This window comes from Rattus norvegicus, chromosome 2 (genome assembly GCF_021556685.1).
Source record: "Rattus norvegicus strain SHRSP/BbbUtx chromosome 2, alternate assembly SHRSP_T2T, whole genome shotgun sequence".
Taxonomy (NCBI): domain Eukaryota; kingdom Metazoa; phylum Chordata; class Mammalia; order Rodentia; family Muridae; genus Rattus; species Rattus norvegicus.
This window is the reverse complement of record NC_141535.1, coordinates 185,632,436-185,646,815: the sequence shown is the minus strand read 5'-3', so window position 1 is coordinate 185,646,815 and position 14,380 is coordinate 185,632,436. Positions and strand designations below refer to the sequence as shown.

The 14,380-nt window shown below is 45.4% G+C and overlaps 1 protein-coding gene across 2 annotated transcripts in view; it reads left to right on the top strand.

The window, feature by feature from the left end:
* The window catches only part of Vps45 (vacuolar protein sorting 45 homolog), a 59,984-nt gene extending 48,109 nt beyond the window's left edge, over positions 1 to 11,875 (top strand). Inside the window, 1 exon segment of one of the 2 annotated variants that reach the window (NM_172072.2) lies at positions 11,555 to 11,875. In NM_172072.2, coding sequence (NP_742069.1) covers positions 11,555 to 11,642 — 88 coding nt within the window. In that variant the 3' untranslated portion in view covers positions 11,643 to 11,875. 2 annotated transcript variants of the gene reach the window in all.
* The last annotated feature ends 2,505 nt before the right edge of the window (positions 11,876 to 14,380 follow it).

Genomic DNA, 14,380 nt, shown 5'->3' with positions numbered 1-14,380 from the left:
AACCAATAAGGAACCCTATAAAAATAATAGTTTATTACCACAGCAGGATTAACAGGGACCCACTATTTTAACAAAAACATTTTGTTTAATTGTGTATCTCTTTTTGTCTTTCTGAAGCAGGGTCTCCCTCTGTTCCCTAAGGTAACCTCAGATTTACAGCAATGTTCCTGCCTCACTCAGCCTCTCACCTGTGGGGGTCACAGGTATGCACCGCCATGCCCAGTTAAGTGTCTCTACCTTAGCAACTTCCTTACAACAACATGCTCTTTGTTGAGACAGCTTTTTCTTTTCTTTTCTTTTTTTTTTTTTTAAGATTTTTATTTTTATGTATACAAGTACATGTCACTATCTTCAGACACACCAGGAGAGGGCATCGGATCCCATTACAGATGGTTGTGAGCCACCATGTGGTTGCTGGGAATTGAACTCAGGACCTCTGGAAGAGCAGTCAGTGCTCTTAACCGCTGAGCCATCGCTCCAGCCTGGGACAGCTTTTCTTTGTGTAGCTCTGGCTGTCCTAGAACTCACTCTGTAGACCAGACTGGCCTCAAACTCAGAAATCTGCCTGCCTCTACCTCCTGAATGCTGGGATTAAAGATGTATGCCACTACCCACTGCGGTAGTGTGTTTTAATAGCATCTCTGGCTATAATGCAGCAGGGTTCTGATGAGCAGATCTTCCATAGTCACATAACAGGTTTCTTTAGGGTCTTCTCTGATTAGGTGTAATTGTGAATACCTTTGCTTAGATTTCAACACCAGTTAAAATAGGAGGAAGATAATATTTGCTCCCAGATACTATGGTGGTTTGAATAAGGCCCCCATGGGCTCATATATTTCAAAGCTTGATCCCCAGCTGGTGGAACTGTTCAGGAAGGATTAGGAAGTGTAGCCTTGCTGAAGAAGCTACAGGAAGTCATATCTCCTCATTGTCAGCCCCTGCAATGGCCTGGGCTGTGCAGTGTGGCCAGGCGGTATGTTTGTAGGGTCTGTGCAGGTCGTCCTCCTTTGGTTGGGCTTTGGTTCTTTGTTTTTGTGAAACAGGGTCTCACTGTAGCCCTGGATATCCCCGAGCTTGACCTGTAGACCAGGCTGGCCTTGAACTCACAGAGATCCACCTGCCTCTGCCTCCTGAGGGCTGGGATTAAAGGCATGTGCCACCACTGCCTAGAGCCTCCTGTCTTAGTAGGACTCTTCTTACAGGATTAACTCTTCATTTGTCTAATTAATCACGTTAGCCGGCCATGTCTTCAGGTAGGGGATGAAATGCCTTTCTGTTTCTATGAAGTCTATATGATATCTACCTTCACCAACATCTACACAGAGCAGTCAACAGCCATCCCACCCGAGAGTTTTAGGATACCTATCTATCACATGAGAATAATATAAGTCAGTGGTTCATTTGCTCAGATATTTAGTGATCAGGAGATATAAGGGAGACAAATAAACTCAGTAAGCTAATCCACTTCATAGCAAATCAGAAAGAGACATGCATGCTGTAAAGGTGCATAGATAATGCAGGTAAGGGGAGTTAATACTGCTACAAAAGTGAGAGTGGGTCACACTGTTCAGTGTGGTATCAGGAAAGCCTTGTTAACATGGGATTTGTACAAAGACATGAGGGAGTCAGCCAAACTGATAGGGAAAGCAGGCATCCCCGGGCACAATTAGCACCATATCCTAGAGTGGAGTCATGCAGTGCACTGGGGAGCCACAAAGGCTGTCGAGTCTGGGTGGAGTGGCTATACAATTAGACACCATGGGGAAGCCGGTCATGAAGGGCCGCGGGAGGGCTACAAACACTGATTTTCACTACGAAGTAGTGTAGATTAGTTAGGGTGTGTGCTTGGCTTTAGGTGTGTCTGATGCCACTTGTGGAGGGCTACCAATGGCAGCCAGAAGAGAGCGATCTATCCTCTGGAGTTGTGAGCCATGCAATGTGGAGGTTGGGAACTGAACTCAGCTCCTCTGAGAGAGCAGCAAGTGCCTTTAACCAATAAGCATCTCTCCAGCCAGGGTTGTTTTTTACTTTTTTAATGATGTATTGAGATGTAGTTCACAGATCACATAATTGACGGAGTGTATGGATACTAGAGTGATTGATCTTCAGCACATTCACAGATAGGTTGGAACTTCATCATAGGCTAGAACATGAGTAAATTGAGTCTTCATCTTTTTGTATTTTGGGAGAGAATGATCCTTTCTTGCAAATGAAGGACCATCTTGGTTTGGACTTTATGCCTTACCACCACTTCACAAGCAGTCAGTACTAGAGAGTTCCAGGCGTTGCTGGTAGCAACTGAGTTAGCTGTGTGAATCAGGAGGCCAGGACCCTGACCGGTATGGACATAGTGGATTAGAATCCCCATTTTCCCGAGATTTAGGATAGAAATGAAGGGGAAAGAGATGGGCGTGTTAGCCAGCTGGCCTGAGAAGCACCGCATGAATGTCAGCCTCCAGAGCCATCCGATCATTTCCTCTGAAGACTCTTGACAAGGATGCATCCTGCTAGGTGGGGGCAAACCCTCCTTTTCCTGCCAGATTCCCTTTGAAATCAGGAATAATTATGACACGCAGTGGGTTCAGTCCTCAGTAGCTATAAATCTACAAAGCAATTAAAGATCGAATTTTTCAGTTACCTTCCTCTAACTAGCAAAGGCTTGTAGGCTCAACAACAGATAAGCAGGCATTCCCCTTCCACCAAGCCTTTCTTTTTTTTTTTTTTTTTTTTTCTTTTTTCTTTTTTTCGGAGCTGGGGACCGAACCCAGGGCCTTGTGCTTGCTAGGCAAGCGCTCTACCACTGAGCCAAATCCCCAACCCCTCCACCAAGCCTTTCATCCACACTCAGTACAGACAGCGAGTAAATCCGAATGGAAGTGAACACCATTCGCAGTGAAGCAAGCAGACTAGTGTACTCTTTCTTCCTTTAAATTGTCTCTTTACCCAAAGCTTAAAACAAACAAACAAACACACACACACACACGCACGCGCACACATATTGAGGACTGGTGAGAGTGTGTGGAGAGTGCCATGGTGTATGGAGGCCAACTCACAGGCATCATTTTCCTTCCCCCAGGTGACTTCCCTAAACTGAACTCTCCTCATCCCTATACCCACTGAGCCATTTCACCAGCCCACATAAAGGGTTGGGGGGTTGTTTTTGTCTTATATGATTAGGATAAGGATAGTGTCATGTATACCATTCCACAGCAGGTTTACTTTGAGAAATGAGAGAGTCTGCAGCAGTGTACAGCATAGTATCCACAGTCCAGGCTGGCCTTGAACTCACAGCTTTCCTCTTGCCTCCGCTCCTAGATTGTAGGTATGAGCTACCACTTCATACTTGGTTTTGTTATTTTTGTTATATTGAATACATTTCCCCATGATATCAGATATCCCTTACAATATGTCTTTAACCATTGTAATCAGGCATTTAGACGGTTTACATTTTAAAACACATAATGCTAGATTAAATATATATATTAATAAATTCGTGCCCCTAGGCTTGACTATTTTTAATAGTTTGAAGTATAGCTTGAGTGGAAATGTTAATTTGCTTGGCATTCCTGGGACCAGCCTAGCATCGTGTACTCAACAGTATGGGGTCAGCCTGATGGCTCGGGCTAAGTTTTGTCTCGTGGTTTATGATGCCCTATGCAGATCATAGAGGGCCCTGAGTCTCGACAGATACAGTAGCTATCCACTGCTCTCAGTCAGACTCATCCAACTGTACCCTTTAAATCAGAGTTTTAGCATCTATGAATTATATCTCAATGTTATCATTAAAAAGTAGGGCTGGGGAGATAAAGCCTGGGGTCTATAAGGCCCTGGGTCACTCTCCAGTGCCACACGCAGCAAGACTAAAATATGAAAAAGCCAAGCTCTGTAGCACCAGACTGACACTTTCTCTCCATATACTCCCCAAGATTGGTTTTCTCACCGTGTGGTCCAGTGTGGTTGAATGTCATAGCCCATAGCCACCTAGTGCCATCTGCCTCTGAGGTTCACACCGAGAAAGACACTCTATAGCAGTTTCTAAGGAGGACATTACAGGCCTGGAGAGTCCACCCAGTGGTTAAGAATGAATACCACTCTTACAGAGGACCCAAGTTCAGTGCCCAGCACCCACAGAAGACAGCTTATGACCCCTGTAACTCCTGCTTAGGGAGTCCGGCATCCTGTCTTGGCCACTATGGGTGCCTGCTCTCAGTACATAGCTACACAGATGCATACACAGCTTTAAAAATAATAAAAGTAAATAATTTTTAAAAGAAAGTAACACTAAGGACTAAATTATAATGTGTACCTACTATGTGCTATCCATTACTTTAATACCTTATACCTATGCTGTCTAAACAGCGGTCCCCCAGCCACTTGACTGGCTAGCTGGATTTGAGGTGAATTCCAAGTGTAAAAGACATCTTGTGGGTTGGGGATTTAGCTCAGTGGTAGAGCGCTTGCCTAGCAAGCGCAAGCCCCTGGGTTCCGTCCCCAGCTCCAAAAAAAAGAAAAAAGAAAAAAAAAAAAAAAGACATCTTGGATTTCAAAGAAAACACACACAAAAATTTTAAATATCTCAATAATTGAAGATGACTATGTATTGAAATGATAATCTTTAGGTATATTAACTTTTTTTTTTTTCTTTTGGGAGCTGGGGACCAAACCCAGGGCCTTGCGCTTGCTAGGCAAGCGCTCTACCACTGAGCTAAATCCCCAACCCCCGGTATATTAACTATTTATTATAGTTAAATTTCCCTTTTAGTTTTTTAATGACTACCAGAACATTTTAAATTACCTACGCATCTCACATTTAAGACTTGTAAATACTTTCTTTTTTTTTTTTTTTTTTTTTTTTTTTTTTTTGGTTCTTTTTTTTCGGAGCTGGGGACCGAACCCAGGGCCTTGGGCTTCCTAGGCAAGCGCTCTTCCACTGAGCTAAATCCCCAACCCCGAAGACTTGTAAATACTTTCAATTTTGGTTTTGTCCATTTTTGGATTTTGAGACAGGATCTCTCTACACAGGCCAGACTGTTCTGGAACTCACTCTAAATCAGACTGGCCTCATATTCGGAGACCCGGCTCCCTCTGCCTCCTGAGTGCTAGAATTAAAGGCCTGTGCCCCCACGCCTAGCCCCATTCGATTTTGCTTACTTTCTATAATGAGCCAATGAGATCTAACTGCTCAGCTGAAGAAGCCAAGGCAGTGAAAGGCCATAAACCCAAAGGCAGAACTGGAGCTGAGCCAGTGTCTGTCTGTCTGTCTGTCTGTCTGTCTGCCCTCCCCTGCCCCCTGTGTGTGTGTGTGTGTGTCTGTCTGTCTGTCTGTCTGTCTGTCTGTCTGCAGCTAGAATACAATTTTGGGAGGGTTTACCTGCTGTGCCTTCTCAGATCCTTTGCTTTCAAATGATCCTTGTAAGGAAGGCAAGCCATGCAGCCCAATGAAAAATTAACATAGGTTAGGAAACAGAATCATTTCATTTGGGGTCTTTTGTCATCCCAAATAAAATTTAAATCAAAATAATTAGATGTATTAATTAGTGGCAGCTGATGAGAAGCTGGGCAGGCTTGAAGCCAGGAGGGGCTCCGCTGTTGTCAGCAAGGGCATCGTAGACCTCGTACCTTAGCAAGGAACACGGGAACCTGGCCTCTCCTGTAACCACAGGGTGGTTCAATCCCTGAATTATTTACAGAAAAATCAGGATACTATGACAGAATTTGCATGTCACAGAGACAGGAAGCCATACACCACTCTCTTGCACCTCGGGCCAGCTCAGGGTCCCCTGAAAGCATCAGAACCACGTTGGCTTGGTAGAGATTTCCTTTGTGCGAACGTTTGTTTTCTTCCTGCCACTGACCAGCTCCCCTCAGCACCGACTGTGAGGCTTTGTTTGTGCGCTCTGTGCCTGTGAGGGCTCACGCCTGACTGAAAGTAGGCGCTTAAGAGGATGGAGTTGACTTTAACCCGGACTCAAGCTAAGGATATCTCCTGACTCTACACACTAGAACATCTTTAAACTAAAGACAACTTTTCATCATAAGAACAATATAGAATTCTTATAGGAAAAAAATGATACAGCAGGGGCTGGAGAGACAGCCCAGCAGTGAGCACTGTTGCTCTTGTAGGAACCCAGGTTGACTCCTGGACCCTCCTGACATCTCACCATCCAGAACTCCAGTTCCCAAGGATCCCTCTTCTGGCCTCTGCAAGCACATGCATAAATAAACAAACATTAAAAATGATAATAATAAACACAGCTAGACCAAAATAAGGTACTAAAAAATATCGAACTCCCCTAGTGCAATCTCTCCTCTACCAGGGAGTGAGTGTGCACACCTTTGCCCTGGCCTTTGGTTTTCCAATCTGGCTTTCATTGCAGCCTGGACTGACCTCAAACTTTCTATTCTCCTGCCTCTTCCTCTTGAATGCTGAGATTAAAGGTGTGTGGCCCCACATAAGCTAATTTTAGATAAAAGACAGTGTGCTTTCAGTATAAACATATCTGTGTCATTTTTATCCATGGAATTGTATTCTGTTGTTTGATTAACCAATCATCAGTTTTTTCTTCATTAACATTTAGTATGTAGCTATTCTGGAGCTATCTATTTGACAACGAACACTAAGATAGACATACATACATACACACACATACATGTTATATATACATATATATATAATACTTTTTTTGAGATAGGGTTTCACTGTATAGTTCTATAGATCAGGCTGGCCTTGAACTCTGAGATCCACCCACCTCTGCCTCCCGAGTGCTGGGATAAGCCTGTGTCACTATAGCTGGGTTCTCTCTCTCTCTCTCTCTCTCTCTCTCTCTCTCTCTCTCTCTCTCTCTCTCTCTGGATGCAGGATCTCATGTAGCCCATGCTGACACCCTAATTGCTATGTGTTTAAGAATGGCCTTGAAGTTTCCACTTCCTGAGCGCTCAGATTGCACATATGCACTGCTATACCTGCTACATGCAGTGCTGGGGACTGAACCCAGGGCTCATGATGCTGACATTCTCAGTCCATGGCTGACAGTGTTTGTAACGGTTCACCCTTGGAAGCAGCACCATCACTATCTCTATGCGTCCTTCTGACTACCCATGGGGGATAGCAACTGAGCAACTGAGCAGGAGCACGTGCCGGGAAGCTTTCCTCACTGCAGATAGGATCGCATTTAACTCTCCTAAGCCAAGAAGTAAGGTCATTGTGACCCCACCTTCCACATGGAACCAGGGGACATTAAATGATTTGCTTGGATCACATCTGGGAAGTACAGAGCTAGTGTTCAAGCTTAAACCTTTGGGCTAGCAGCAATGTAAAGAAATGGCTGTATATAAGGGTATAAACATTGTCTAAATGCTAAATTTCCAGCCAGGGAGGATTTTGTTGTTTTTATTGTTTTTTTTTTTTTTCAAGACAGGGTCGATATAACCTTGGCTGGCCCTAAACTCACTTTGTAGGTAAGGCTGGCCTTGAACTCATCTTCCTGCCTCCATCTCTGAGTGCTAGGATTTTCATTCTGTTCTTATAGTTATGGCTGCTCCGGCAAACTGCTGTGGTGTTGGGTGTCTGCAGGGGTGGGAAGCATATCTGCGGGTCTGTCTTCCCATCACTGACTCCCTCTTGGTCCTGCATGACTGATACACAGCAGTTCTTTCCCCTCACAGACACTGAGGGCCTTTCTCCTTCCGTCCTCTGCACTCCAGCAAATCACACAGAGCGCTGGATTCTCCCAGAGTCCCAGTGTTTGCATCTGACCTGTTCCTTCTCAGTGAAAGGAGAAACTGGGCCAAGGCTTCTATTTTGTTTTCCTTTGCTTTGCTTTTCTCTTTCTCCTAAGTTGGTATCAGTAAGAGACAGGAATTGAGGAGTTGTTTTACTTGTAACAGACAGTTGTAGCACCCATAGGAAGGTACAAGGTTGCTCAGGAGGACCAATAGTTATCGAGGCATTGTTTTTCCAGTTAACTCAGTGTTTCACAGTGCGTCCTGCAGACAGTGCATTTGAGGAGACACTGACAGAGCCATTTGAAAGAGTGCGCAGACAACAAAGTGGTAAAGGACTGCGTGTTCTCTTGGGAAGTCATGTCACCTTAGCATGTTACAGATGCTGAAAAACTAGGGTAAAACTGCACAGATTTTAGGTTTATTACTTGATATTTAGGAAAAGAGATGTAACTTATACAACAGAAAGCACGCTGTACTGAACACGTGAACTGTTCGCCTACCTCAAGGATGCAGTGCTGCCTAGCACACACGTGCTGCTTCTCTGCCTACGATGCTTATCTTCCCATGCTTTGATACAGTCCTGTGCATCTCTACCAGTTAGGCTGGATTTCTAAATAACATGTTTAGTTTTTCTTGGTTTGAATCACAACAAAAGTGATACTGTACTTCCCTCGAGGGCATCCGGCTACTCTTTATCTGTATCATTGCTTGTGACCTTGGTCACTCACTTTTCAGTGCTGTGTAATATTTCCTTCTGTGGACAAACCAGTCCATTTCTGGGTCACCTGAAACCTGGAAAGGTTTTTTGTTGGTGTTTTACGTATTTTGATATTGCTTCTTTCAAGGAGAAAAGTATGAGCCAAGAGTACTAGCGTAATATGATTCTATTGTTTGAGAGCATAGAAGATGCTCACAGTGACTGTGAGCTAGCACTTGGGCTGGAGAGAAAAGGAAGCGATGCGCCTTTCTCAGTGATCCTGGGCTCCAGCCAGGGAGTTAAAGAAACCTGTGTCTCAATTAGAATATGACTAATTCCTAGGAACATGCAAGAATACAAAATAAATAACGTCTTTTGTAGTATTATTTTCACATAATTTGGGAGACACGTAAAGGACTAAATTAATAAAGTAAAATCAACTTGGAGGCAAGAAAGCACAAAGACTTCCAGAAAAATAGAAAATCCCAAGTGCTGGAATTCTGTGTGTGCCAAACTTGGCTTAAGGCCACTTCTTCTTACATGGTACATAAAGACATAAAAACTACATATTCCATATTTCTGTTGTACAGACTTAGTGTATATATGGAAGGGGGATGTATACCATGGCCATATATGGACGTTAGAGGACAGCTTGTGGGCACCAGTTCTCCCTGTCCACCACGGGCATCCAAAGATCGCACTCAGGACATCAGGCTTGGCACCACACATCTCCCACAAAGCCACCTCACCAGCCATGTCTGTGCGTCTGTGCATTAGATGTCAGTCCCCACAAATCAGCCCTCTCCCCTTCCATCTCCCACACGTACTGTCTGCCTGTGGACTACAGTGGAAAGGACAAGATGGTGGTGTGGATATGAGCATACTGCAGTGTGCTGAAGAACTGTCTAGGAACAGTTATTCAAAGCAGTTACCGTAACAATTAGCACAGCATTAGTGCTGTGAGTGCTGGCTCTGGTCTGAAAAGATGATAAAAGCATTCCAAAAAGAATTCTTTTACTCGATGAGTGTTTGCCTCCACACGTGCATGTGTACTCTACGTCTCGCTGGTGCCCACAGAGGCCATCAGACCCCCTGGAACTAGAGTTACAAATGTTTGTGAGCCACATGGGAGTGCTGGGAACTGACCCAGGTCTTCCAGAAGTGCTCTTAACCTCTGAGCCACCTCTCTAGCCCAGCACCTGCTTCTCTGTGTAGGACTCAAGAGTTTTCAAGGTTTGCTTTCCGAGTTAAGGGTGAGGCTCCTCTCATTCCGTCCGTCTGTCTGTAGAGCTGGGAAGTGCCCTGCTGGCAGCACACTCAGAGCATCCTGTTAACTCCAGTCCAGGGGTGCTGTGCCACACCCCTGCCCAGATGTGTTTGAGCATCTGGCTCTTAAGGTAGGACTCAAGCAGGAGTCCTGTGCACATGTCCAGTCATGCACAGTAAATGTTTGTTGATTGAATTTAACTGAACTGGATTGGATCCTAGCTACACAAGAGATTTTTTAGTTTGTTTTTAGGTGAGATTGATTTTTTAGGAATCTAGACAAGCCATTCTTTTTATTTCATTGTTTTTAAACACAGTCTAAATTTAGGACACAGCTACCAATATGTTCATTGCCCATAATTTTTAAGCACTCTGAGCAGTGAGTCATCAAAGTCCCTAAATAGATATTTGAAAAGTCACAATAGCCCTGGGAAACAAAATTAGGTTTGGCAAATACTGTGTTTTCTCTCTGCAGTCAGTAATGTGTGGTCTTACTGATCTGCATGGGAGGAACATTCGGTATAATTTTAGCAAGTTCTTTTCCCTTCGTACTAGAGTTGAGAATGAGCAAAGATCACCTGACAGCTCCAACAGGGCGCCTACAGCCTCCTCCTTACTGGAAACACCTGCTGGGGGCTGCTTCCTTCCCAGATGGCAGTGCTCATCCTCCTGACCCTGATCCATCCCCTCCAGCAGTGCCAGGTCAATGGTTGAAAGGAGGCCACACAGAGGCACCTGTGTTTCAGTAGAAGGCATTGGCCATGGTCTCTACTTCTTCTCCTTCATTTTTTGTCTCTAGTGGAGTTTGGAATTTAAGTCCTCCAAGCCCCAGCATCTTCCAGCTCTGACTGTAAAGCAGGGTGAGGTATTTCCCATCCTTCCTCAGCGTAGAGCATGCTTACAAATGCCGTCAAAATAACCTCATGTTAGAGGAGGCTTTCTCACCATGGCAGCTACCTTAACTAATTCATTCATCCAGCCTGTGTGTTTGGGGCAGCTTTGTGAAGCCCCGGAACTGGCTGAGAAAAACTACTCCACCTTAAGCAGAGCCTGTCTCAGTGAACGGTCAGAACCAACACCACCTCAGGCTGCCCTCTGCCTCTACATGCATCCTGGGACACACATCATACACGCACAAAGGCTTTCTAGGAAGGTTTTCAAAGAGGAAAGAATGTCCAATAGGATAAGATCTGTTTTAGGAAAATATATGTAATATGTACTAAGGTAACATGATCCTAAGGCAGTGAGTGGTTCTCAACCTGTGGGGCATGTATATATCAGATAACCTACATACCATATATGCACATTACAATTCATAAGAGTGGCAAAATTAGTTATGAAGTAGCAACAAAATAATTTTATAGTTGAGGATCACCACGTGACGAACTATATATTAAATGGTCACAGCCTTAGGAAGGTTGAGAACCACTGTCCTAAGGTAATAACCTAAAACCTTGCCCTTAAAAGTTCCAGTGGGTAGGGACACATGCTGCCAAGCTTGATGACCTGAGTTGAACCTCTGACCTCTGCACTCACACTGTGGCACATGGCATAGCATAGCACTACACTTGGGAGGCGGAGAGAAAAGGCTTGTGTGAAGACAGCCTGCTTTACAGTGAGCTCCAGACCGGCTAGAGCTGTCACAAAATCCTGTCCAAAAAAGGGGGAAACACAATAATGTGCACAAAGACGTCGTCCTCCTGGGCTGGATGTCCTACCCGGCATCCTCAGACTCGGCACGCAGGATGGGCCAAAGTTTCTCCAGCTTTAGTCATGGTTCTTGCCCAGCTCAGTGCCGGGAAGGCGGTGTTCTGTTTTGCTGAGGTTTTTGCTTTTCTGCCAAATAACCTGGAATCTCTTTGTCAGTTTCCTAGAGGAAGTCCTGGCTTCTGGGCTGCACAGCCGCAGCAGAGAGAGCTCACAGGCCACCTCAAGGTCAGCAAGCAGAAGATGAGATGGCAGTTGAGAACAGAGAGAATGTCACGGCCTCCCTCTTATCCCGTCTCGGCCTTCCCTGTGACCAGGGGCTTCAGGGTAGCTCTTGTGTTTGCTCTAACTCACTCCAGGTAACCCTGATTCCTGAACTGCTGGCACACACGCCGGCTGGGACTGCCAATGATGAGCCCACCCCAACCCACTTGTGATTCTGTATCAAATAAATATGTTCTTTGTGTATTTGACAGCACAGTTGCTTCAGTGTTTGATGGGCTTTGTTGAGATGGCACATAAGAAATGTGTTGTCAAGGTAAGAGGGCTCCAGAAAGCCATGTGACACACATGGTACCATCACTATGTCCTGTCTTCTCTTGATATCCCGAGCAAGTGAAGTTCTGACATGAGCTGGCCATGGTAAGGACCATGGAATCAGACCTTTGCAAAGCTGGCAAAGCTTTTCCCCCAGATCAGGTTTGGAAAGGCAAATCTTCTTCTAGTCAAGAAGGGTGTTCTAGAAAGGTTGACCACTGCCTGGAAAAATTAGCAACTACAGCTTCCTCCTCCAGGATGACCACAGCCTGAGACTGTTCCTGTATAGACAGATTCTACCTACCGAGACCAGCCTGAGATTGCTCCCCTACAGACACCACCTACGAGACCAGCTAAGCTCTCCCCCTGGGCTGTACACAGTGCACAGAGGCTCCAGCTTGTCTGGCAGCTGCAGTCCATCAGAGTACAGACAGACAGCCCATCTGGCCCCAGCTTTTCTGTGCCTGTGTTTGTGTCTGTTCTTTCCTCTGCCCCAGTCAGTGTTCTAGGACCAAGGCTCAGGGGACACAGTCCCTTGTCCCCTGTTACCTCATCCCTCACACTCGTTGCTTTGGAGAGTCATTTGCTGTGGCATTGTGAACTCATGCGGGGTGGCAGTAGGAATCCATCTGCAGAGATGTGAGTGACTTAGATGTTATTGAGGCTCATTCATGGGAATTCACAAGGTGAGACTGGAGATGGTGTTAGACAATGGAGGCGCAGCCCAGAGGCAGGGCTGTTCAATTATGGAGCAGATGAGCGCTCTGGTCCCAGGCTTGCCTCTCCTGGAAGCAGTGATGGCATCTGTATGTCAGGAAGTCGGTGTCCTCAGATATCGTGTGTGTGTGTGTGTGTGTGTGTGTGTGTGTGTGTGTGTACATTGGGGTGGCAATGTCACTGAAACCAGAAAAGGGCATCCGGTCTCCCGGAACTGCAGTTGGAGCCTGCCCCGTGTGGGCGCGGGCAACTGAACTCAGGTCCTCTGCCAGAGCAGCCGGCTCACTTACCTGCTGAGTCCAGCCTCACCTTCTGTGTGATAAGTCCCTAGCATCATCCACGTGTGTCACACTTACATAACCATTACTGGACAGAGTAGTCTTTTGTGGCTGCTCAGTCTCCTCCACGGAGTGAAGATAATTTAGTGCCTTCTTCACGTGGCAGAAGGACTACATGCAATGATCCAGGACAATATTTACTGAGCTAACTCTAGTATCACTGGTCTCTTTTCTATTAAAAAAAAAAACATTTTAGTTAAGGAGATATGTTTATAATAACTCTTCCTCTCTCCCATAGGCTAAAATGCCCTGGTCAAAACACCAATCCTATTTTTAAAATAGGATTTTAAAGTCAAGGATATTTGTTTTTAAATGTCAGTTCAGATAGTTCTGCCCAGTAAACTTACAAACAGCAGTTTACAAGACGTTACCTCTGAGAGTTTCTGCTTCCCCCTAACTGCTGAGGACAGCTGTTGTGATGCTCTTACAGGTGAGTGTGCTAAGTCACAGGAGTCCTCTCAGGATCTTATCTCCCTAGAGAGATCAGCTCACGGTGTGTGTGTGTGTGTGTGTGTGTGTGTGTGTGTGTGTGTGTGTGTGTGTCACCTAGTGCTATAACAATGTGTAAAGGAAACCAGAAGTGCTATGGTGCTATTCCAATTTCTCACTTAAGCAATGGTCTCTAAACGCAGTCCCACTTAGATCACATGCCGGTGCCATGAGGTTCACTCGGTGACAAAAGCAAACCAGCTGGCTTCCAGAAACACACAGTGTCAAGGCAAAGAAGGAAAGGTGAGGGAGAAGGCCAGGACTATGACATTAATATTTCAGGTTACTGGGAAGGAGGGAGCCGGAGCGATGGGGACCAGCCAGAGATTTATGTAACGTCTCAAGACACAGACAGGCAGAGAAGGTTCTGCAGCCCACATGCATCTGCTCCAGAATCTGAAAATTACTTTGGTTATTTTTTACGAGCCCCTGATGTTTCACAAAGCACTGGCTCCTGTGTGATGCTGTGCAGAGCCCAGAGTCTTGCATGCTGGAGAGACTCAAGTATCTGTTGACTAAATGAGAGCTCCAGAGAGAGAGAAGAGGCAAAGTCATGAATTCCTTCTGCCCTGAGCCAGAATCTCTCTTTCCTGGAGTGCTGGTGATTAAGCTAGAGCCCTTCCTGAATGCTAGGCAAAGAGCTCTACCACGGAGCCACACCCTCAACCCCCTATTTAAACTTGGTAAATCAGGTGGAGACAGGAGGATTGGCAGATCAAGACCAGCGCTGGCTATGTAGCAAGTCTGAAAGCAGCGTAGGCTGTGTAAGGCCTTGACTTAAAAAATAAAGACAAAATAATCCAAAGCATTCTTACCTGCCCGGCCAACAAGTTCCCAAAACTCAGGCTAATTCCCTCAGCTGTGTCCTCATGCTGATACACATGCTCCCTCCTAAAGCCTTTCT